The sequence below is a fragment of the Sardina pilchardus genome, chromosome 24 (genome assembly GCF_963854185.1).
Source record: "Sardina pilchardus chromosome 24, fSarPil1.1, whole genome shotgun sequence".
NCBI lineage: Eukaryota > Metazoa > Chordata > Actinopteri > Clupeiformes > Clupeidae > Sardina > Sardina pilchardus.
The window spans coordinates 2,857,184-2,880,766 of NC_085017.1; the positions used below are offsets into that span (position 1 = coordinate 2,857,184).

The 23,583-nt window shown below is 43.4% G+C and overlaps 2 protein-coding genes, 1 long non-coding RNA gene and 6 other non-coding genes across 9 annotated transcripts; 7 read left to right on the plus strand and 2 right to left on the minus strand.

The window, feature by feature from the left end:
* Positions 1 to 201: 201 nt before the first annotated feature.
* rab42a (RAB42, member RAS oncogene family a) lies at positions 202 to 4,218 on the minus strand. Its single transcript, XM_062529853.1, has 2 exons — positions 3,929 to 4,218; positions 202 to 2,599 (listed from the first exon to the last, which is right to left on the minus strand). The coding sequence occupies exons 1-2, from the start codon at positions 4,141 to 4,143 to the stop codon at positions 2,161 to 2,163; spliced, it is 654 nt and encodes a 217-aa protein (XP_062385837.1). The 5' UTR covers positions 4,144 to 4,218; the 3' UTR covers positions 202 to 2,160.
* A 1,455-nt stretch (positions 4,219 to 5,673) lies between these two features.
* LOC134072569 (uncharacterized) lies at positions 5,674 to 7,771 on the plus strand. Its single transcript, XR_009937180.1, has 6 exons — positions 5,674 to 6,268; positions 6,504 to 6,553; positions 6,731 to 6,843; positions 7,175 to 7,230; positions 7,442 to 7,495; positions 7,695 to 7,771. It is a non-coding gene; the product is annotated as an uncharacterized LOC134072569 (long non-coding RNA).
* On the plus strand, positions 5,984 to 6,120 carry LOC134073263 (small nucleolar RNA SNORA16B/SNORA16A family). The gene has a single exon (XR_009937259.1). It is a non-coding gene; the product is annotated as a small nucleolar RNA SNORA16B/SNORA16A family (small nucleolar RNA).
* LOC134073262 (small nucleolar RNA SNORA16B/SNORA16A family) lies at positions 6,299 to 6,434 on the plus strand. Its single transcript, XR_009937258.1, has one exon. It is a non-coding gene; the product is annotated as a small nucleolar RNA SNORA16B/SNORA16A family (small nucleolar RNA).
* LOC134073281 (small nucleolar RNA SNORD103/SNORD85) lies at positions 6,587 to 6,666 on the plus strand. The gene has a single exon (XR_009937277.1). It is a non-coding gene; the product is annotated as a small nucleolar RNA SNORD103/SNORD85 (small nucleolar RNA).
* LOC134073270 (small nucleolar RNA SNORA44) lies at positions 6,953 to 7,084 on the plus strand. Its single transcript, XR_009937266.1, has one exon. It is a non-coding gene; the product is annotated as a small nucleolar RNA SNORA44 (small nucleolar RNA).
* On the plus strand, positions 7,269 to 7,344 carry LOC134073277 (small nucleolar RNA SNORD99). Its single transcript, XR_009937273.1, has one exon. It is a non-coding gene; the product is annotated as a small nucleolar RNA SNORD99 (small nucleolar RNA).
* Positions 7,557 to 7,632, plus strand: LOC134073278 (small nucleolar RNA SNORD99). The gene has a single exon (XR_009937274.1). It is a non-coding gene; the product is annotated as a small nucleolar RNA SNORD99 (small nucleolar RNA).
* Positions 7,772 to 8,691: 920 nt separating the features above from the next.
* ctps1a (CTP synthase 1a) lies at positions 8,692 to 23,437 on the minus strand. The gene is made up of 19 exons (XM_062529580.1): positions 23,243 to 23,437; positions 22,006 to 22,191; positions 21,139 to 21,309; positions 20,637 to 20,737; positions 20,225 to 20,341; positions 19,765 to 19,848; positions 17,599 to 17,679; positions 16,171 to 16,322; positions 15,254 to 15,386; positions 14,126 to 14,214; positions 13,337 to 13,431; positions 12,230 to 12,292; positions 11,960 to 12,003; positions 11,769 to 11,865; positions 11,620 to 11,675; positions 11,202 to 11,298; positions 10,757 to 10,901; positions 10,074 to 10,176; positions 8,692 to 9,805 (listed from the first exon to the last, which is right to left on the minus strand). Exons 2-18 carry the CDS (start codon positions 22,169 to 22,171, stop codon positions 10,092 to 10,094), a joined length of 1,776 nt encoding a protein of 591 aa, XP_062385564.1. The 5' UTR covers positions 22,172 to 22,191; positions 23,243 to 23,437; the 3' UTR covers positions 8,692 to 9,805; positions 10,074 to 10,091.
* Positions 23,438 to 23,583: the final 146 nt, after the last annotated feature.

Consider the following 23,583-nt stretch of genomic DNA (forward strand, 5'->3'; position numbering starts at 1 on the left):
GAGTGAGAGAAAATCTGATTCTGCAAGAATGTGTGATGTAGTGTGTGCACCAAGCTCTTCCCCAGAGGTAGCAGATATGACAGACTTGGGCTCTCATGGAGCCTCACCATAGAAACACCACACAATGATAGAAAACAGATGGAGAACCGATGGGCTTGCTGCCTAACTTGTTCAAATGAGGGCAACATGAACAAAAAGATATAAGAACAAAAATTATATATGTACTTTATTTATCGTTCCTATTTAGATAAGAACAAGGATTCTTTGTGAAATGTATAATCCTAAATTCTGTTTATACAATGGAATTCGACACAGAAGCATGACCACACAAGAGGAGCCAATTAGACACACAAGCGTTTTCTCTGTGTAAGACAAAGAGGTCGGCGATGCTCAGTTAATAAATGTATGCTAATGGCTAAATGCTAACAGGCGCTGTAAGGGCCTGAACGAGACGTATAGCTGTGTTCACCTCACCACAGAGACCTTTAGGCAAAGGAGGCACTGACCAACTGCCCTGGTCAGCATATGAGTGATGTTTGCGAGAGTCCGCTCAACCTGACCTCAAGGGCCCTGGTTCTGAGAATGAGGCCAGGATCAGCTAATGACTGGCCTCTAAACACAATAGGGAATAAGTGATGCTCTTTTGGGAGATTACCTCCCACTTCACCAGTCAGCGAATACAACAACAACAGGAATGTGGGTCAAGAAGAATCCATGATTCAGACTTTTTTTTAACAGGATGGGGGGGGGGGGGGGATCTTAAATTTTTAACCAAGCAAGGGAGCTTCACATTTACGTATAATCACATATAATCAATCACACTAATGATAAGTTAAGGTGAAAACAACATAATTATTAAAAAATAAATAAAAAAATATATACATTAAAACGTAATGTCTGTAACGATGATTTAACACACTGAATCTTACTAGCTGCATGTACCCTTAGAATAGACAGACTAAGTGATAGGACGAGAGAATTGGTTAAGACAGGATTGTGAGGGAACCAACCTCTTATCTTGAAGTCCTGGAAGTGATCTGAGAGTCCCACATATGCTGACATTGCCCTTTCAGCTGCACGGCACAGGCGCTGGAGGCTCTGGGGGCCACCGCATGAGATTAAATGAGGCCTGCGCATCACACTGTGTACACTGCTGCTGGAGAAAGATGATGACCTTGTGTTTGTGCCACTGAACCAACACGACACATTGAAAGACGGCAGATGGTTTGGCAGACTATAACCTCTTTTTTATATAGCAAATTCAACTAGATAAATGCCTTATGCACGGCTAAACATTATTTTCAGCTAACGAGAATGGAAGCAAGCAGTTGTCAAATCCACAGAGCTATCTGCACAAATATCAATGTTATAAAGCTCTGCATTGTTTGTTAAAATAGTGGTTCTCTTTTCAAATGGACTTGAGTATAATTAGCTATGCTATTTGAGTTAATCATTCATCAAACCAGAGCCGCCTTGAAAATGGATTGCGTGATCACGACTGTGTTGACAGGGTAAAATAACACAACGACAGAATTCAACAGGAACAACAGCTCTTGACAAACCACAACAGGAAACTAGCCAGACCAAGATTTGCAAAATCATGGTCTATAAGTCTGATGCCAGTTTACGTGGATGTATTCAGTAACCTATAAGTATGAGAAAGTATAGCCAGGATTAACAACGTTCCCATCAGTGTCTGCCTCTTCCTTCTGCACAGGGTTGTGTTCAGGTCATGTTCCCATTTTGCCGAGCAAAACAGTCCCCAGTTCTCACTGCCCAATCACACGAGGCTGAACACACCCTTGTGTGTCTCCCATTCTAGAACAGATGTTTACTCCTCTGGACACTGACACAGAGGAAGTCAGGTACAGGGCAAGCAATGATGATGTCACGAGACAAGGGCCACTGGAGCAAGAGAGCCCAAGCTCAGACATACGCATGGCATGACTATGTGTGTGTGTGTGTGTGTGTGTGTGTGTGTGTGTATGTTTGAGTGAGCGTGCATGGCACAAAGAGCAGTGTTCAGGGCAGTGTGAAGTGGACACACAAGAGACAGGAACAAAAAATGTGTGTGTGTGTGTGAGAGAGAGAGAGAGAGAGCGAGAGAGACACAGAGGCAGCAACCCACCAACGAAACAAAACCCCAAAATCTCAGGCGAGTCAGCAGTTGCAGCTCTTCTCTCTCTCGCCGGGCACCAGGTCGTCCTCGTCGGCCGGGTACAGCACCTTGGCGGTCAGGCCGCTCTTGACCCCGTCCCAGCCGTCGCGCGTGGAGATCTCCCCCATCTTCATGAGCTCGAAGATGTCGCGCGTCAGCAGCTCGAAGGCGCGGTCCACGTTGTTGTTGCGCTTGGCCGACGTCTCCACGTAGCGCACGCCCAGCTCGGCGGCCAGCTGCTCGGCCTCGGCGCGGGACACCTTGCGCTCCTTGTCCAGGTCGCTCTTGTGGCCGATCAGGATGTAGACCATGTGGTGGGGCAGGATGTGCTCGCTGACCTCGCGGTGCCACTCGCGCACGTGCTCGAAGGTCTTGCGGTTGGTCAGGTCGAACACCAGCAGGCCCCCCACCGAGTTACGGTAGTAGGAGGTGGTGATGGACCTGGAGGAGATGGTAGCACATGTTTGATGGCGGCACTTAGAGAGTTAGACTGGCATGAGTGTTGAGTGCTGCTGAGTAAGTCATGCATTCATTCATCACATTAGCAGGGATGTGGAAGGAATATCATTCATGTCATGATGACACAAACCTGAACACATTCATGGAGGCTTTTTGGTATTTCAAGAACAAGAAACACTATATATAATATGTATAAATAATATATGTATATGATGCAGGCTTGCCATCAGGGTTCAAAGTGTAATGATGACCCCCCTCCCTAGGCCCAAGGAGGGGGAGGTGCCTAGGTCTATGTTCCACTCCAGGCCGTCCATAATAATGGCTGGTCTGATATGCTGTCATTTCTAATATGTCCAGTAACTGTAACAGAGTCGTATCACCACTGACTCTGAAACAAAAAGTAGCAATAAGCAACAGTGGTGATCTCTGAATTAATTTACACTGCCTGCCTCCCCCCATCAGCTCAGATACGCCTATTCATTGGCATCATTACGTTATAGCTTTGGACAAAAGCGTCAGCTACATGAATGCATTCAGAAAATCCCTGTTGCAAAAGGGTGTGCATTCCCTAAGCAAAGGGTGCCTTCAGATCTTCAAAGCCTACAGGCTTGCCCACGCTTACAGTCTGTCTATGAAAAGGAAAAAAGAAAGCTCTACTGTGACAGGAGTTGTGTAAGTCACGCTTTGTTGCTGAATCACACTCAACTGAATGAATGAGAAAGGCACCAACAGTCAGTAGGACTATATGTGGGGGAGTCGGGTTGTTTACCTTTTCCTCCACAACCTAGTACTGATGGTGCAGGCTACGTGTAGGCTATATGGAGATGCACCATACACAACACACAGGCTATAGGTTGTGCACACGACAGCCATTCAAATAAAACAAAAATCTCACATTACAGCGAAACTGGTTAATGTACCAACCCAGTTATTCTGTATACAGTAGACTGCTTTTTGACAGGGTTTATTTACATACCCCATCTACAAGCAACATGAAAGCTCATTACACAAGAGGACCGATATTCTTCAGGCGACTGACTCTGATGTGCCCCAATTTCCTGACATCTATCCGTGCAGACCTGATCTGGCGTTTAAATCAACAAGGCGTCTTTCATTATTTATATTCTAACATCTATGCAATTCAATAAAACAGGCTATGGCCTATATTACATCAAATGCAACTGCCAACATGGACGCTATATTTCACCGTTGTTTCGCGTAATTAATTTATGGTGAAGTGGGAAGAGCAGATTTCACGTATTTGGTCACAGCAGACAGATTACAATATAGAAAATAGGCAGGGCTGCTCACCTAAAACGTTCTTGGCCAGCAGTATCCCACAGCTGTAGCTTGATTTTTACTCCAGGTTCGATATCTAGTGAACGGGCGTAGAAATCCACACCGACCGTTGGGTCCGCCACATCGCTGTATATTCCGTCAGTGAAGCGTTTCAACAAAGACGATTTTCCTACCGTTGAGTCCCCCAACAAAATGATCCTGAACTGATATTGCCACAGAGTATCCATGGCATGGCTGTGTTTTTAAACTCGTGCCGATGATTTTTGAACAAAGCAGCACAAGGTGTTTACATTCAGCCTGAGACTGATTTGACGATCAGGAAGGGGAAAGCATAGCCTTGGCGAGCGCAATTCAGTGCTGCAGTCACATGACTTTGTGCTCTATCTAAGCTGTGGTGCAACCGCTATGGTTACGCTTTCCGTTTTAAGTTCATTAAGTGGGTTATCGTGTCAAGGAAAATGTTTGTCTTTTGTTTTCATTATTCATAAATACCTTAGCCTACTACGTTATTTGAGTGAAAGATTGAATTGACTGCAATAGGCACCTGGGCCTAGCCTATGCTTGATGCTAATTATGTCAAAAGAACCTCATAAAGCATGATAGATTAACCTATCATTGTAGATAGTCTATTCCATGGACGCCGACAAAAGATATGATTTGAAAGGGGGTGGGATAACCTTCAAGACAACCTATAATCATGTAGGCTTGGTCATGATACTTTATACAAAAACGCATACGCTATGTAAAGCTCGTAGGCCTAATGTTAACAGGTTTAGGCTACACATTTTGTGTCTCCAGTTGAGGTTTCAAGTCGAGAACCACTGTCCTAGATCACCCACAACATGCAGTAATGGCCGTGTAGGTGGTCCAAGGACTCTCTGTCCATGGTACTGAAATCAGCCCTACGAGGCAACGGAACGCTGGCAGGAGCGCATTTTCCATGCTTCCATGGATGTTTGTGAAACTAATTTAAAACACACCAAATGGCATTTGCGTAGTTTCACAGCGATGTGCTGTTTTTTTGCGAGATAATCAATAGGCCTACCCTACGACTAAACAGCAACAATCAAATTAACAAAAATAAGGCGAAGTCACGCTACATCGCAAGTTATAATGGTTGAGAACTGTAATAGCCTAATAATAATAAATAAATCAGGTCCTAACTTGACCTTTATTCTACTAACCCAGAACAATGTAATCACTCTGCAATTTAACTAATCTAGGCCTACTGCTTTCAGACTAGCCTTGCCTAATACCATTGTCACGTGATGGACCTCTTTTGATTTTGTACACATTTTATCCTGTGATAATTCCGACGTCTGTCCCAAAAGACGTTACATGGTTCGTAAATTAAGCTATACCTAAACTTGATGTCTCTGTTATGTTTATAGTTTCTCTGTTATAGGCCTACCGCATTTTAAGACATTAAAATAAAAATACATAATAATAATAATCATATTAATCATATTAAAAAGCACTATTCTTTCCCTAATTGTAAAAAAAAATGCTTGTATATATGTAACTGTCTATAATCAAATAAAGAACTCTTATTTGGGTCAAATTCGTGTGTCTGATCAAAATCAAGAATCAACCTTGAAAGACATCATTTCCCATCATGCACATCATCCACCCAGCAGCCAATCGGGCAACTCACTATAAAAAGGAAGGGGCTACTTCGAAAGGTCTCTTCTTCTTTCGTTCGAGTCATCGCATCGGTAAGTGCCTCTTGACTATCTACAGACATCGATGTTCTATTTGCGTGAACGACTTATTCAACCAAATAATCAAGCAAACTTGTTCTAAATCTTTCAATTTACGGTAGTATTTGTTTGTCTTACGCCACAATATGGTGCAGGACAGAAAATCGCTTCCTGCAAGCTAACTTCAGTGTCCACAACATGGAAACTTCTCTGCTGTATTTATTGGTTGGATATTCGGTTTCTAAAGTTATCGTTTCAGCCTTAATGTTCGAAATTGTTTACTCGATTGTGGAAAAAGGTTATGTGTAACGAACTCCGGTCTAGTGTTCACCATAGACACTGGGTATATTAAACTTAATGCTAAGATCTGTGGCCCTATCGAAGTCGATTTAGCCTGCACGTGGCTGAATCGGTCAATCTGGTGCCTACAGTAAAATCTTTTACCGACGGTCGCTGTTTAGCTTTGATGTAGCTTTCCAGCAACACCAAAGGAAAAGGACAACACTTAAATTAGCATCGTAAGCTAATCGCTTTAGCCGTTTGCCCTGCCCTTATTCAACATGTTTCACAGTGCCGTTTTTTCATTGTTCTAGGTTCATACACTATGCTGACCACCATGGACATGCTTCTGACTGAGCAGCGCGAATATCAGGTACATTTGAGTGTTTAATTAGACATTAACTTTGGCCCCGATGGGAGTCGCTCCTGCCTCATGGTGGCAGTCGCACTCATAAGGGCGCCAAGAACAACCCTTTTACCGACGGTCGCTGTTCAGTTCACCTGTAGCTGTCTCAGCAACATTAAGGAAAAGGACAGCACACTAATAGAAATTGGTATTAGGCCTACGTTTTGAGTCCATTATACTGAAATGTGTTTTCTTTGTTTAGACCTCATGGGATGTCCCCTAAAGGATGATTATGCGCCTAATCTTCACAAGGTAAGCCTGGACTACATGTAGATGTTCAATAAGTCTGGCATTGATGACAAAACTTGCCCTCACTGAGCGTTTTTAAAACCCGATAATGAGTCATTGGATACAACTGAGCCAGGTCTAACAGCTTATTCTCATACACTGAAAGTGTTTTGATTATTCTAAAAGCTGTTTCATCTTTAGGTTGAATGTCTCGAAGACTACATTGCTGCATCCCTGGCAGATGTCATGAGGCGAGCATGTTTCCACTGAAAGGGTGTGCGGCTTGCCATGCAGGAGCAGTTTTTGAATACAAGGTTTGTAGGGATTTGTGGTTGAATGTTCCATGGAAGTGATGCTAAGTTAGAGGCAACTTTAGCTGCACCAATGCATGCATGCACCCATAATAGAGTAGTTCCCTTAGATTGGCACGGTTCCTAAGGGTTTGTGCTCTTGTCCGTGGGTCAGACTCTCCAACCACGTGCCAGAGGAGTTGGGGAGACTTTGACTGTCAGGGCTCAATCATGCCTGCGACAGCCACTCTACTTTCCAACAACATTCCTCTAGTTTTGCTAACACTGAAGAGATCTGTGCTTAGGAAAGATTCTGTAATGGCTATTAAAGTCTCCATTTTATTTTTGTTTCCAGGGTATTGGTGTGAAGTGTTCTCTCAGTATTGCAGAGTGTGCTGTACAGCAATCAAGGTATGTTTCTACGCTTACGTTTTAAGTACATGACTGGCTCTGATCGGGGATGACTACCTTATGTACTTTGTGGACTGTTGGATGAAGCATGCGGATATGGGACTGAGATCAGATCGAATTATTCTAACACCTTTAAGTGTACACTTTACAGTCCCGCTGAGTTTAGGGAAGATTCTTGAATGAGTGTTCATGATTTCCACTTTGTTTCCAGGGTGATGGTATAAAGGCTGAGTGTTGCAGCATGTACTGTACAGCAAGCCTCAAGGTACGTTTCTACGTCAGTTCCAAGTACATGTCTGGCTATTGGCATACTATTTTTGTTCTGCTCTGATCGAGGATGACAACCTTATGTACTTTGTGGACGGTTGGATGAAGCATGCGGATATGGGACTGAGATCAGAATAATTTGCTAGTTAAATGATCTTTGAGTGTTGGAATGTGTTCTGATGGTCTTATCTTTTCAGGTATATGGGACTGTCCAGAGGGATGTTGGGTGTGACGGATACCACTTCCATCTGAAATAAAATGTATCTGGACTGAACCAATGTCTTGTGTCTTCCTTGAGACGGAAGCATTTTTCTGCTTTAGATTTTGTAAGAACTTATACATAGTATCAGGGTTTCTGCCAGGTCTGACTAGATCGATCTGGACGTAAAGATTGGTAGCCAACAATCTAACTGCCATCAATATTCCTGCAAATGTTTATGCACCTCAGCGTAAAGTCACAAGGTTGCTTTCTCAGTTTTCTGGAGATCAAGTCTCCGCAACTATTAAAGGTGTAGTGTCAGTTTTTAGGACCTCTATATCCTCAATTCACATGCTCAAATGTGGTGGACTTTACCTTCACATTTAGTTCATAGGGAAACGGTTTGACATTCTGCTGTTCACATGCCATGTTCTCAGTGCTCTACATACTCCACCAGTCCCAAGAAACATCTGTAGTTACCTGTCAAATGGATTAACATGGTTACAAGATACTGAGGATCTACTCAAGGATTGCTGCTTCTAGTTTTAGCTACACATCCTCAGTATAGTGATTTTAAGACACTTGTCCTATTTAAGGTGACGGAGTGGAAATGTCTTGGTTTTGCTGAATTAGCTCAGGCTGAACATAAGCCAATCAAACATGAGGCATGGTTGAGTCCTCCATATGGAAACCTAACTTAAATGGCCACTAAAAATGGGTGAATTCATATCGCAAAGCCATTGAAGTTCCATAGGGGTTGCCCATGAGGGTGCCATTTTAGTCGATTGGACCATTTCAATAACCAGTCTAAAATAAGGCTAATTGGGCTTGTAAAATTGCAATTGAGTTATGAATCAAATTTGAATGTAACGGTATACTATTGTAACATCAAAACACAATACGATTCAACCACTGTCCTAAGTGTAAGGCTATTTGTTTTAGCAATATTGCTATGGCTACCAGATACATTGTTCAAAGAAGTGGATAATACACACTTTTAGCCCAACACCTGCACATTTATTCATTTCCCCCATCACAGCTAAATGCCACTCATGATGGCTAGGCATGGAAAACAAATTACATTGATGCATGGGGCTCATCTGAATTAGTCAGCAGTGAACTGCTAAATGCCCTCATGTGCAATATGTTGCTGCTGACTGACTAAATGAAAATATGTAACTGTTTGTGGGTATAGTTCAGAAAATAGTTAAATACTGAGGAGAGTGTTTACTGCAATGGCAAACTACGCCTATTGGTCCTAGTGAGGAGGGATCACTAATGATCCCATTTATGTGCATCTTCACTCCAGAGGTGACCTGAGAGGCAGCAGCACTTCTGTGATTTACTGGACAGGTCCACTGTGCTCTAAACAGTCACCAGCATGAGGTGGGATTTCAACTTCCTGTTGTCTGCCTACCCTTCAGCATTCCAAAAGCGTCATTTCCATAAACGTACTTAAGGGCACACACCCCCTAAATACATGTGGAGGTTGTGTCTCAAACACTGACTGTAGATATACGGTCAATGGTCTGAAACATGCAGCAGACTACTGAATCTGTCTCTTATGTGTCCAGTCATCTGTAACTGAGGAAAACAAAACCTGGAACCGTTGAGGGGGGGGACTAACTGAGTGACCCATCAAAGCTATTCCTGAGGACATCCTCTGTGACTTTAGCCCACAAAATACTGTTGCATGCCAAAATAAATAACTTCATCCCTGCGGAGTCAGAGTCGGTATGACCTTTTGTTAATCTCGGTTTTCACACAAAAGAATAGACTTAAATACAATGAATGTACGCGGAGTGCACACAATGTACAATTCAACTGATATCTGACCAGGTTTGTTACTAGTCTAGCTAGTGTTTAACAAGCATGGGTGATGCCTTATGGAATCCATAGTAGTAATGAGAAACTGAAAAAACAGGTATTGTTACAAATCTATACAAATATAAAAAGGACCATGGTTTGATATCACAACTTGTGCAAGAGAAGTAAAAGGAAAGGAAATGAAAAAAAGAAAAAGGCATTTAAAATCTGAGGTCCGAGTTTCCCAAGGCGTCCATCCCTGTCCGTCAGTGCATCCGAATCACTGAAAAAATCGCCACAGCCCTAGAACACAGAATTATATGATTTAGACTACCGTAATTTCCCGTATACATTGAGTTTGTAAAATGTCTTCAGCTTTGAGGATAATCCATGGGGGTTAACACAGTAATAATATGGATTAATTTGCACAAAACAGTCGTGCAGCTAATATACACAGGAAATTACTATATGACCAGAATAAAGACCCAACCCACCACACTCCTAGAATTCAGAATCTACAGCTTTAAAACTAGATTACATCAAACAAGATGGTGGGGTGGAGAGGACATACTTGATCTCCCCCGGTGGGTCAGTCCTGAGCAATGCTGGGTAATTTGAGTTCGGCAACCTCGGAGTCTGGGGAGCTGCTGCCACTGCGGTCACTATAGGTGTCTCTGTGAAGAGGACCAACACAGTACATCACAAATGCATTCTGGGAACTGGCATGTCGTAGGTGGGCTTACTACTGGGAATAATGTCGTCATTCCGATTAAATTATTCTGATTTAAAGATTTGTGCCGTCTGTTTACATGGAGCACGATCTATTCCGATCAGGTGCTTACAGACGCTCTAGAATCTTTGATAAGAGTAGCCCTGTGAAGATACAGCAGGCAAGGTCAGCAGTTATTTAGCAGTTTATGTGTTATTATTCCATTTTCCCAATTCTAGTCGGAATAAAAGTGTCCATATAAACAGGGCTTGTGTTATTAAATGAAACACAGCACCATCTGAATACCACACCATCATACTGTAAGCAGTACATCCTGCTCTTACAGAAAACCCTTCTGTAATACATTGGATTGCTTTGACTGACCACAGCCATTTATCTAAAATCTTAACAGATTCAGCCATTTCCCCAATGCATCCTCATTTGCAGAAATATGTGCATCACCGACCTACACAGTACAAATCAACACGATAGCACTTCACGCCTGCAGGCAGACAGAGAAAAGATGCATGCTGGGAGTTGGTTACCGTGGCGACAGGCGGCAGCCTCTCTGGAGGTAGCTGTGTAGTTTCCCTGCAGCAGCGAGCATAAGTCCAAAGTAAGGAGGCGAAGGCTTGATGGGTCTGGAGGTGAATTCCGGATGGTACTGCACTCCTACGAAATATGGGTGATCTGGGGATGCAGAAAACCAGGGTAGAACGTGAACCTTTAAAAACTTTCATAAAACCTTTTGAAAGGCTTATCTTTGAATGGACTCAATTTCAATTTGAACGCTGGGGACTCGGACAGAAGAGGAAGAGGGTTTAGGAGAGAGAAAGTAAACATAAGTCTTATTTTGTAATGGTTGTGGGCCCCAAATAGAATGGCAAAATATTAAAATAAATGTTTTTAAGAGTGATATAAAACAAAATTCACAAAGTCTCACAATCTCTACTGTATCCTTTAAACACACACACAAACAAAACTACTGACCATCTAATTCAATAATTTCCATCCTCTCTCCCTCCACATCCTGGCCTACAAAGTGAAAGCCCTTCTCCTCAAAGTGATGTTTAAGCTCTGGGTTCACCTGTAAAGGACAAGAAACAAATTTAAGGGAGGGAACACTGATACATCAAAGTCAAAGTATCACAGCAAACACAGCTGTGCTGGATACCATGTTTATTTCAGTATATCCTGACTAAATAGGTCAGGCATACTACCATAAACAGCTGCCATTTTGAACTCAAGTGTACACAACAGCGGTTAAGAGGAAAGAACCAAGTGGCACTAGCTCTGTTTCCACGGTAAATTGGGCAACATAGATGAGGTCCGCCAGTGATGTAACTATTTATGATGCAACAAGAGGAAATCGGCTTTTGCTGTACACAGAGAAATTAGAAATACTCACTTCAAATCGATGTCGGTGTCTTTCATCAACAAAGTCGACGTCGCCATACAGTTTTCCTGAGTGAACGTAAATCACACCGTGATGCCACACATATCCTAACAGATTTGACTGAGAATAATTAGGGATTTAATTGATGGCCTGAAGCTTACTCAATATAGAGGACTTGGTCTTGAATATGGTGCGCCTTTTTCCGAGTCTCATGGTCCCTCCCATCTGCCCTGGATTGTGTTCTGGCATGTCAATCACCTGCAGAGGAACCAATCAGAAATGTGTAAAGTGTGCAAAGCAACCTTTAGCTGCAGATGCAGGAATTAATGTGTTGGTGAATGGGTTAACTTACCACCGGGTGTTTGGAATCTGGGTCGAATTCTGTAGAGTTGGCATCTGCAAAACAGCATGAAATTACTTGTTAAACCCTTTGATGTAGTTTACCGTTACAGAGAAAAAAAGTTACATCTCTTATAAAAAAAGTATTTTCCTCCATGTTTCCAATGTGCTGACTATAGGACATTATGTTGACACAATAATGACATTCAAAAAATAAATCTATACATACTTAATAAGAAACACAAGATGACAGAAAATTGCAAAACAACAAACTGTGGCTTACCTGCCCAGCCAAGCGTGTTTCTGGCAAACTCACATACCGCCAGCTGCATACCTAAACACACACCTGCACCACAAGCACACACACGCACACGCACGCGCACGCACACGCACACGCACACACACACAAATAACCTTATTGCAGCAAACATCTTGGCATGTAGAACTCCACAACCACTTAATACCTGCGTGATCAGCATTCTGTGTGATGGCATTTTAGGGCCTTGGTAATCCCCTAAGGGCTAACTGTTAACAGGGTTCTAAATCACCATTATAATACACAAACACATCTGCTGATCATTGCAGTATGTGCCACTATTACCATCAGCTTACTACTGCCGACGTGCTTCTACTTTGTACACTAATGTACAATGAAGATGGAACGCTAAATATACACGGGGTAAAACATTGCTGTTTTATTTCGTCGTTATTATGTTTATGGGGATGAAATGTCATTAGAGAGCTGTGAGAACATGTGGTGCCGAGCTCTATGCTCTGAAAGTCCTTGGCACAACGAGCACCTGGAACACTTGCCTGCCTGATTATGTGGACACACACACACACACACACACACACACACACACACACACACACACACACACACACACACACACACACACACACACACACACACACACACACACACACACACACTCTCTATCGTAATGTGCTTGTGCATGTTTGAAGTTCTGATGAGGGGTTGAACAATGGCACAAAGTTCTGAGGAAACACTTTAAATTAAGAGCTGCCTTGTGGCCCAGCTTGAAGAGATTGAGGTGAGCGTGCATTACGTAAGCAGCTACAGCAGCTGAGGTGGAGTGGTCAACCCCACACTGGAAGGTAGTTCTCAAAGGTCCATTTGATGTGTTTACATAGAAATCTGGGACTGTTTCCTAAATTCTTATTATATTTGTGCATCACAGCTTTGTATAGCCCCTGACCTGATAGCACCTATAGCACCATCTTTTGTCCAGAGCAGGTCCAAAAAGGTAGAAAAGATGAGACACCCATTTGGGTGTCGCGCAGTAAATATCATGTTTGATTGATGTTGCATTAGTCATAGAGCTTTGTTGGATTCATCTCATGTTAAATAGTAAAGTCATCCTCATACCTAGGAATGGCTTCTTCTGTTTTCTCGCCCAACTGATGGCTTCGATCTTCCCTTCGGTTCCTCGTACGCCGAAGCCCCCAGGTACCAGGACGCCACTGCAGATAGGAAACACACACACACAATCAATCAACACACCTGTCTCCAACTCAGCCTGTTGTCATGACACTTTCACCCAACCAACCCGTTTTATTCTCTACCTGTTGTCATGACACTTTCAATTTTCCCAACCCGTCTCCATGATCTGTTTGTTGTCCAAAGATCTCAGAGCGGAATGCTCTAGAATCTCTTGACCCTTTCACTCATCACACCCGTCTTACTCTAGGCCTGTTGTCATGATGACACTTTCCCCCTCCCCTATTCCCACCACACTGCTGTGGCTTCTACCTCTGCTGTTCTGGTGAACTAGGGGACAAATGTGCTCTGAGCAGCCCTGCTACAGTAGCTGTGCTCCAGCCAAGCATTACATAATGATGGGCATTTGAAACCGGAGCCTTACGAGGCCTTGTGGCTCACTGACTACTCTACTCTAGCTCTTCACAGTTGAGAGCTCCTATACCATAAACCTCCAGCGAGAAAAGGAGATAAGCAGGGATCCTGTCAGGAAGCGGCGCCAGATTTCCCAGGACTGAACGGCCTGTTACTGTTACTGTCCCTCACGGTGGAAACGCCTCGCTTCACCACAAGCAAACAGAACGCCATCCAGATGGTCATTCATGAGATTCGCCGTGCCAATTCCACCGGGTCCTCAAATACACACACACACACACACGGCTCTGCCTACACACTCACTCTGCACTGCACAGCTTCTGCCAGGCCTCATGGTACTTCACTGGCTCCTCCTGAAGGGTAGCAGGCTCCAGATCCGCAGAGTCAATATACTGAGAGAGAGAGGGAGAAGAAGAAAGAAAGAAAGGGAGAGAAAGACAGAGATGGAGAGAGAGACAAATTAGTTTCTTAGTTCTCCTAATGTCTCATGGAGTTGATGTGCTACGCTGAATTGACTAGGATCACTACATAGTAGGAGCACTGCCGTCAGCTAAAATATATATATATTTTTTAATTCACAATCATTTTATTCATTTTGTCAGTGCTTAACTGGACTGAGGCAGTAGAGAGTCTATGTTTGGATGGAGGGGAGATGAACGGAGAAAGGGACCATGGGTTGAGGAAATGGGAGAACGACAGAAGGTGAGAGAGAGTGTGGCTATTTACAGCCAGAGCTCTCCTGCATGTGACGTCCGCAAACACATACCAGAAACACCGACACCAGGGACAACACACACACACACACACACAAACAAACCATTAGAGCATGTGACGTCCGGTGGATGATACAGTGCAGCAAACACAAACATCAACACCAGGGACAACACACCACACACACACACACACACACACACACACAGCTTAAGAGCATGTGACGTCCAGTGAGTACAGTTAGCTGATGTTTGAGCATTGTAGCTTCTTAAAATAGCGACATATTTAGCTTCCTAAGATAACATGCTTTAGTTTAGCTAGCTAAATGCAATGTGTCTGCAGTACCCCAACGTCTATCTGAATGTGTGTACTGGGGCGGCCTTCTGCAGCCTCTGTTAGGTGAACAACGCAGCATAACGCTGCCTCTTCTTATTGTGATTATTGCTGGATCTCCGTATAAAAGGTCCCAATGAGACATTGAGCGCTAGCTCATCTGTACCAGCTGCAGGTCTGTGTGTTTACTTTTCTGGTGCTACAGTTTGATAGCTTTGTAACACAATCCACAAAATTGCAAACATTGGTGTGAAGTTACAAACACCTCATCTGTAGGCTATACATTAGACAAGAATCTATAGGACAGATTGATTGTTTTGCAGCACATGCTACATATCCGTAGCACTGTACAGCCCTGGGTCAGTACATTGGGTGATCACTGCTCACCTTGATGTCCAGTTTGTGGCTGATGGCTAGCGCAGAGTGCTCCAGGGCTTTGATGACGGAGGCGTAGGAGTCGGACAGCTTAGTGTACTTCCCAACCAGGGCAATGGAACAGTGCTCAAGCAGGCGGTCAGACCTGGGGCAGGCACAAGAGACAGCAGGAAAGAAACGATTAAACAAGAGATGGAACAAACAGAGAATATAATATCCTGATTTATTTTCAGCGGTCAACCCATTATTTGGCTGAAAATACTGAAGACAACTAAAGAAAAGCATGACGTTTATGGGTGGAAAACAGACATGTGTTGTGCTTTGAGGGCCCAGGGCCACTCAAATAAAGAAAGGCCTCCGTCTAATTAAAGACTTGATGAGTTACACAGACGGTGTTCTTACGCAACAGCACTGCTGTGCCAACCAACAGAAACTACACATACACATACAGTGGTCTGGCAAACCTTCAACTGAAAGCAAATTAGAAAGAAGGTCTAACTCCTCCTAACTTCATCAGAATGTGGCTGTTTGGAATGACAAGATTCATGAGAATCTCTGCACTATGATTTCAGTCACAATACAGCACCAGACATGGCACTACCAGGGTCATTCACACCAGGAACGATAATAATAAAGATAAAAGTGTAACAATAATAGCGTCCACACCAACGATAAGGAAAGTCTCTTCTCATGTTGATGAATATGATGACTAACATTTGATGGATTCAGCTATCAGCCGTCAGCTATCTATCATTCTCAAAATCGCTCTGAAAGTAATCAGCAACAATACCATTTCTTCCTGTCGCTATAGTTTTTGTGTGAATACAATCACTCATATTAGCTAGAATGGTACTTTTCTGCAGCTACTGTTCTGGTGCACAAGGCCCTTTAGAACTACGCCGCAGTGGCGCTGTCTCCTCTGCACCCACCTGTCGGACATCTCCTTCCATTTGGCCAGCATCCTCCTGGGCCGCATCTCAATGGGCAGGTCCAGTCTGCGGCAGAAGTAGCTGACCACTCCCTGGTCCTCCAGCAGGAGCGGCACTCTGTAGATGGACGTGACGTCGTGCACACAGATCACCTGAGGAGAGACGCAGAGAGACAGAGAGAGGGAGACAGAGAGACAGAGAGAGAGAGAGAGAGAGAGGCAGATAGAGCAGAAAGGCCACTGAGGTCAGGAGACATTCAGAAACTTAAAGCAGGAAAAAGCTCAGGTGTTAAGAATTCCTTTCAAAAAAGTATTCAATTTTTTATTTTATGTTGACGCATTTCTGTCTTTTTGCATCCTGTGACAGAGCGCACCGCGTCTGTCACGCAAGCGGCCGCATTCCCGCCAGTAAGAACAATGAGAACGGAGTTTGCACTTGAACGCACACATTAGTATACACATACAGGAGAAATTAAATAAATGATGTAATGCATATGTAGGAAAATATGGAATAACTATGTATTATGTCGTGGTACAATGCGAAGGAATATTGGTTAGGCCGTGCGCTAAACATGGCATGAGCGGCTGATGCAAGGCATAATGTCGGGGCAGTTGTGGCGGGTTTCGTGCGCGCACAATTGACATCTTGAATGAAACCATTGCGACTGTGCCAATGTTTGTCTGTGTATTGTGTATTGTTTATTCTAGTGTGTATTGTTGTCCTTACCTATCTTCCGGGGCGCGACAAGAGTGTCGGAGGTGAGACCCAGTTAAAGGGACGGGGCGCGCTCCCATAAGGGAAGCGCTCATAGAGACAGGGGTGTTTCAGTAGTTTTGTTTTATTTGTTATTTTGGGGGGACTTTAGCCAAGTACTTATGATTGCACAGGAATGTGTTCAAGTAATGTGTTGCGCTCCATAGTATCTAGCCTAGAGGATATATGGGTGCGCTAATTGATTGTTTGCTGTGTTTGGTCCGCGCCAATAGCATATAAGAGTATTGGGCGCTTCATTCGGGAGATGGGCCTCTGCCGTGAGAGGGCACATTGTCTCGGTCAGTGTATGGGTACGTAAGGGCCTAGCTATTGGGCATTGTCCCATGTTTGTGTTTTTGCGTTTGTTCAGTGTTTTTCTTTTGCTTATTATGTCATGTCTAACCTACCGGTAGCTTAATAATAAAAAGGAAGTTTTCTTCTACCTTGCATTTCGACTCCATCTGCACGGACACATTATCACACATCCACAAGAAGGATCATATAATTATGAATAAACAGATCATTTCCATTCTGTTGTTGTTTCAGGCTTAACTTCCATAAACATTAAACAATTCCTAGAGTCAATTCAGTGATATTGATACTGAATAGACTCCATGATCAGTTCCCTAAAGTATTCAGACACTTTAGAGAGAGCAATCCATTTCTGACACTTACCTGTTGGGGTTCCACATGGCAAAACATGGAGATCTTCTCTTTGACCGAGTTCTCCAAAGGAGTGGCACACCGACACATGATCTGATGAGGCAATGCAATTCAGATACATTTAATATCATTACATCGTTATACATTCATTAATTTACTGCCATACACATACTATTTGCTTTATCTGTGTTAAGGGCTTTTCAGATGGAAAGCGGTCCGCGCTCTACCTCCCCGTCATCTGAAAGACAACTCAAAACTGAAGAGGCCGCACCACCACCTCAAAAGCTGAAGATTTTTATTTTATCTTGGAAGCAGGCAGGTGTGTTCTCAACTTGTACACAAGTGGCAAAAATGGCAGGATTGCGCCCGCCTGCCGTACCCGCAGTCACCCGCTTCTCATTGAAAATGAACTGAGTGGTAGTGGGTGTCGTTTCTCAAGCAAAAAGCCCTTTAGGGTAGGCAGCTCAGGCTGGAAACCTGCAAACCTATCTCTCCTGCTTCCTGTCCACATCGTCTGGGTCGAATCACAAACTAGCTCATCCAAAAGGCGCACCCGGATTGTTGGTCTGATTGGTTGAAGGACTATCCAAAAGTGTACAAAGTCATTTGAACTATACCCATTGATCACGCCTCTTTTGCAGTAGAAATAAAGCGCAGACTCCCTAGACTAATGTTCAATCTTAAAAGCTTAAGCTTAGTATGGCGATAGCCAGACTACCTTCAATGAACATGCCAATTTTTTGGGACAGTAGTTCACCGTAACCGGCATCTACCCCAGAGACACTGTTAGCCTAGCTTAGCATAACTCACTGAAAGTGGGTTAGACCAGTTAGCCCAGCGGTTCCCAAACTTTTTTCCCCGCACACCCCGGCCTACATTCTGACTTGACTCGCGCACCCCCACAATCTGACACATAAATCGATACAAACGTAACACATTGTATTGCCACCGCCACCCGCAATGAAACGTTCAAAGCGTTGACAATATTTGTCCGGTTCCCGGTTAGGTTTGTGCATTGGTTAGCTAAAAAGTATCCTGCATAGTAGGCTAACAACATCCACATACAATATCTTATAATAGGCCTACAACAACGCCTGTCAAGAATGTATTCGTTTGGACAACTTTATAGCCCTATAAAGGCTAAAATTACCTTTTAGTTTGTCACGTTGCCTTGTTCTTACCCATCTGATATAACTCCTAGCTTTGCTGCCTCCCTCCCTTCTGTTTTTGTTGTTTAAAAAAAAAAAATGTCATATGTGGCTATATCCACGATGAGTCTTGAGTTAGCGGTTCCAAAACGTTTTCCCCACGGACAACCCACCATCCGACACATCCAAAATTAACGCATTCTATTCCAGGCGTCATGCTTAATAAGCCGCCCTTTTTGATGAACACCTACAGACTATAGAGTTTATAAATAATATTTAATTTCACATTTCCATATCATTATGACCTGATTCAAAATTATATATTTATTCATGAATCAAAAGTTGATCTTTTTTAACCTATCCGCCATTGCCCTTTTCATCTCGCACACCCCCTAGAAGCGGCTCACGCACCCCCGGGGGTGCGCGCCCCACAGTTTTGGAATCCCTGAGTTAAGCTGCATTCACATACGTCGCTACTCGCCCATACTCGCTACATCAGAATGTAGAATAGAGATGATTGACAGTTAACGGACATGTTTGCAGTGAAGTAAACTAGCGGGGAGCCATGGCAACCGACGCCGGCAGCAGTTATTTTTTTTCTGCCAGCGAGTAGAATTTCGGCGAGAAGCGAGTAGCGATGGGCGAGTAGCGACGTATGTGAATGCCCCTTTAGCCTATAGCAAATCGTGTTACTTTAAACTGGTTCCTAAACTGCTCAAAGGCAAATTCATGACAGCATGACTTAAGTTAAGCATGATCAGGGATGGGAAAGTACTGTGTTTGCGTATCTCCTCATTTGACTAACATAGTTCACAAACACACACACACACAAAATATTACACAAACAGAAGGAGGACACCCATCACATGACTTCTATTTGTTCTGTGGCACAAATGATTCAAATGAATCAGTCATGTGTTTATTCCGCAACCCACGTGTGTGTGTGTTTATGTGCGTGTGTGTGTGTGTGTGTGTGTGTGTGTGTGTGTTCTGCAAGCCAAGTTCCAATGACACAGCGAAGGTTGCTCACCAGGTCAGGCGACAGTCCGAGACCTCTCAGCTCCCTCACGCTGTTCTGAGTGGGTTTCGTCTTCTGTTCTCCTGTTGCACTGGGCTGTTGGGAGAGGAAGGAAAAGATGCTCTTAGTGTGTGTGTGTGTGTGTGTGTGTGTGTGTGTGTGTGTGTGTGTGTGTGTGTGTGTGTGTGTGCGTGTCAGTTCCATTTGGATGAAAGACAATATGTGAGTGTAGTTGTCTGAAAAGGACAGACAAAGAAAATAGGCGCATGTTGTGCATCAACTACAAGAGAGAAGCCTGCCTGAACGTAATCACTGATCTGTACAAACATTAGAATTAACAAGGAAATGGTCATCATCCTTGTCATCCTTGTCATCTTTGTTGTTTGTGTGTGTGTGTGTGTGTGTGTGTGTGTGTGTGTGTGTGTACTTCTGTCCAGACTGGCTCCAATTTTGCCAACATGTAAAGTCTTACCTGTGGGATGAGGCTGACGTGGATGTTGCAGAAGTTCTCCCTCTTCACTTTGAACTGGAACTGCCTGAAGGCTTCGATGAAAGGCATGCTCTCAATGTCTCCTACTGTCCCACCCAGCTGCAACCGTGGGAAACACATGGCATGAGCGTGCACAAGCTAGCTAGCCAATATTGATACAGTCCCATCACGAGTCACATATCGATGGGAGCTTCTGTCCCTTCACCAACGGAAGTTCCCTGACTCTCCATGTCTGGAATAGACTTTCTGAAATTCCATGATATTCCAGATAATGTTTCTATTAAAACTGTGATTCTCTTACTTGGACTTGGATGGTAGAAAAGTTTAGTCTTCAGTCACACAGCACTCATGCACAAACACACACACACACACACAACCTGAATGGCGTTCTCACCTCGATCACACACACTTGCGGCTCCACGTCATCATCGTCCACGGGCACTCGAGCCTGCCGCATTACCCACTCCTGAATGGCATCTGTGATGTGTGGCACCACTGTGGCACACAGACAGATAAATGGCATCAACTTTTCATCTGATTTTATCACCTCTGACAAGACAACCTGCTGTCTGAGGCATGCGGTGGAGGTAATGCACTCAGCAGAGTTCCATTCTCATTCCTTAATTCATTCATTCATTTATTGTCATTTTCAGTGATCCACAAAAGTCTGCAGATTATTGCAGTCAGTTTGTCTATAACATTCAGCCAATTTCTCTTGTACAAGTTCAATCATCTTCAACAGGCTTCACATTTGACCACCAGACTATACATATCAATTTAAAACTATGCTAGAAACTTCACTTCAAGCTAATAATGTCATGTCTTGTAAATGATCTACAGGATCTCATAATATCAAAAGCACATTTTTCTTTCCGACAGTTTAAGAGGAAACCTACCCTGCACCGTCTTGCCCAGGTAGTCTCCTCGCCGCTCTTTATTGATGACAGACTGGTAGATTTTTCCTGTTGTCAGGTTGTTGTCTCGCGTGAGCCGGATGTCCAGGAAGCGCTCGTAGTTTCCCAGGTCCAGATCAACCTCTCCACCGTCATCCAGCACGAACACCTCACCTGGAGCAAGCACACATCCACCATGATTAAAGCACCATTCACACCAAGAATGATAACGATAACTATAACCTTAACGATAAAAGCGTCCACACTGACCAACGATAAGAAATGTCTCTCCTCATGTTAATGAATGTGATGGGTTCTGATTGGCTATTATTTTGGCTTTATATTGTTCTCAAAATCGGTCTTAAAGTGATCCCCAGCATTATTGTTCTTCATGTCCTTAACGTTATAGCTTACATCGTCATTTATATTAACGAGAGCGATATTTGTTTCTAGTTATTGTTATAGTTATCGTTGTTGGTGTGAACAGCCTTTCAGAAAGTCTTCTACCCAAAAAAATGCCTTTCACTGGTGCCCTCATTGTGAACTATTTACACAGAAGAAAAAGTAAACTCTTCACAAAAAGAGAACTCCAAAGAGGATCTCCACTGAATTAAGTTTTATGTTTAGAACTACGCTTAATCCCTGTCGAGACAATCAAAACCATCTGCAAATTTCTAATCCCCTCTCCTAAAGCACATAGGTGCCTTTCACTGGTGTCCTCGCTGTCTTTGGGTGTGCACTTTGTGCATACAAAAAATGCGCTTTAGAAATAAAATGACTTGACTTGACTTTCAGACTCCCGCTCATTTCATCCGTTGCCCTGGTAACACAGCATCAGCATCATTTTTCATGTCTGCAACTGGAGCGTACCATGTTCGTAGGGGGAGAAGGTGCCTGCATCAATGTTGATGTAAGGGTCGATCTTGATGGCAGTCACGTGTAATCCACACGACTTGAGGATGGTTCCCACGCTGCTGGCAATGATACCCTTCCCGATGCCAGAGATCACACCACCAGTCACCAGGATGTACTTCATGGTTGTGCTCACTGGCTGAACTGCAAGAAAGAGGACAATATTAAATCCAAATAGTCCAAGGCTCTTGTTATGTAACCTCCAACTGGCTGGGGTGAAAGGATATTGTTTTTAAGCAATGTCACTAAACTGTGTGCCTTTGTTGTTGTAAACAGAGATAAAGCCTCCGACAATATGCTTTCAGACCGGATCATCCAGCACTGGCTGCGACATCCATATCACCACAGAAGATCTTTGCTGAGTTGGGTGTACTATGGTCAGACCGCGACCACATTCTCTAAAATGGGTAATCTATGAAAGAATGGTTAAGGACCCCTTCACTAAGCAAATTCCAGTATACGCTCTGCATTTCACATTCAATCCCCCTCATCACACCGAGTGACAAGGGTAGCTGCTAAACGTTAAAGCTTTTGTTCGTACCAGGCCACATTCCTATGATGGTCTCTCACTGGACTAAGGTGCTCATGGCCTTTGTTTTATGTGATGGCAATAACCTGATATCTATTACGCAAAGTAGCATAATGTCAAAAGATTACAGCTCGATTAGAGCTAGCTGATGAATACAGTAGCTGATAAATACAGTAAATTACAGCACTTGCTGTCTATTGTAACGTTAACTTGATACTATTACAACAATGTGTTGATCATAGGTAGGAAACGTTGAGGGATATGAGAAATAACCATTACTCAGACGAGGAGCCCATTTCTCAAAAACAACAACACATAAATATTTATCTTACGAAAGAGAGGACAGGAGCCTAATCAGCATCGATTTCCAGTTATCTCCAACCATTGCTAGAGAGGTTAGCAGGCTAACGTAATGTTGACACCACCGGGATGCAATGGTAAGCTAACGCGAAACTATTAGCATACTACAGCTAGCCAACCTTAACACAGTAGAGTTTACGTTCCTGATAGTAACAGCAATTAACAATTGAAAAGCTGAACAAGTCCAATACAATTTTAAACCCTTGCTTCAATAAAGCAAGTTGTGACACTTTACTGCAAAGAGAGACAAACGGTAGCCTACATTGTCTCAATTCAAATAGAAGTCGTTCATTTTGGCGGACTTACCAGTAACGTCGGCAAATAAATACTCAAATGTAGAATTTGAAGTCCTGCAACTTATGCTATCGTCCAGTCTATTAGTTGATCTGTTATTAGTGAATTATTGGAGCAAACAATCGAAATTCACGTGTTCAGGGCACTTGGCCTCATCCGTTCGCACTACACGTGCTGTCCACACTAGAAGCAGCACAACTTTGCCAGGAGGAGGTGAGGAGGGGGACACAAACGCGGGTAATCGAGAGCACATGCTGTCGTCAAGTGTGCGCAAAACATGCGCATAACATTAACCCTTTCATGCACGCATTATGAAAAAAAAATTCTAGATTTTTTTAGTATTGATTTTATTA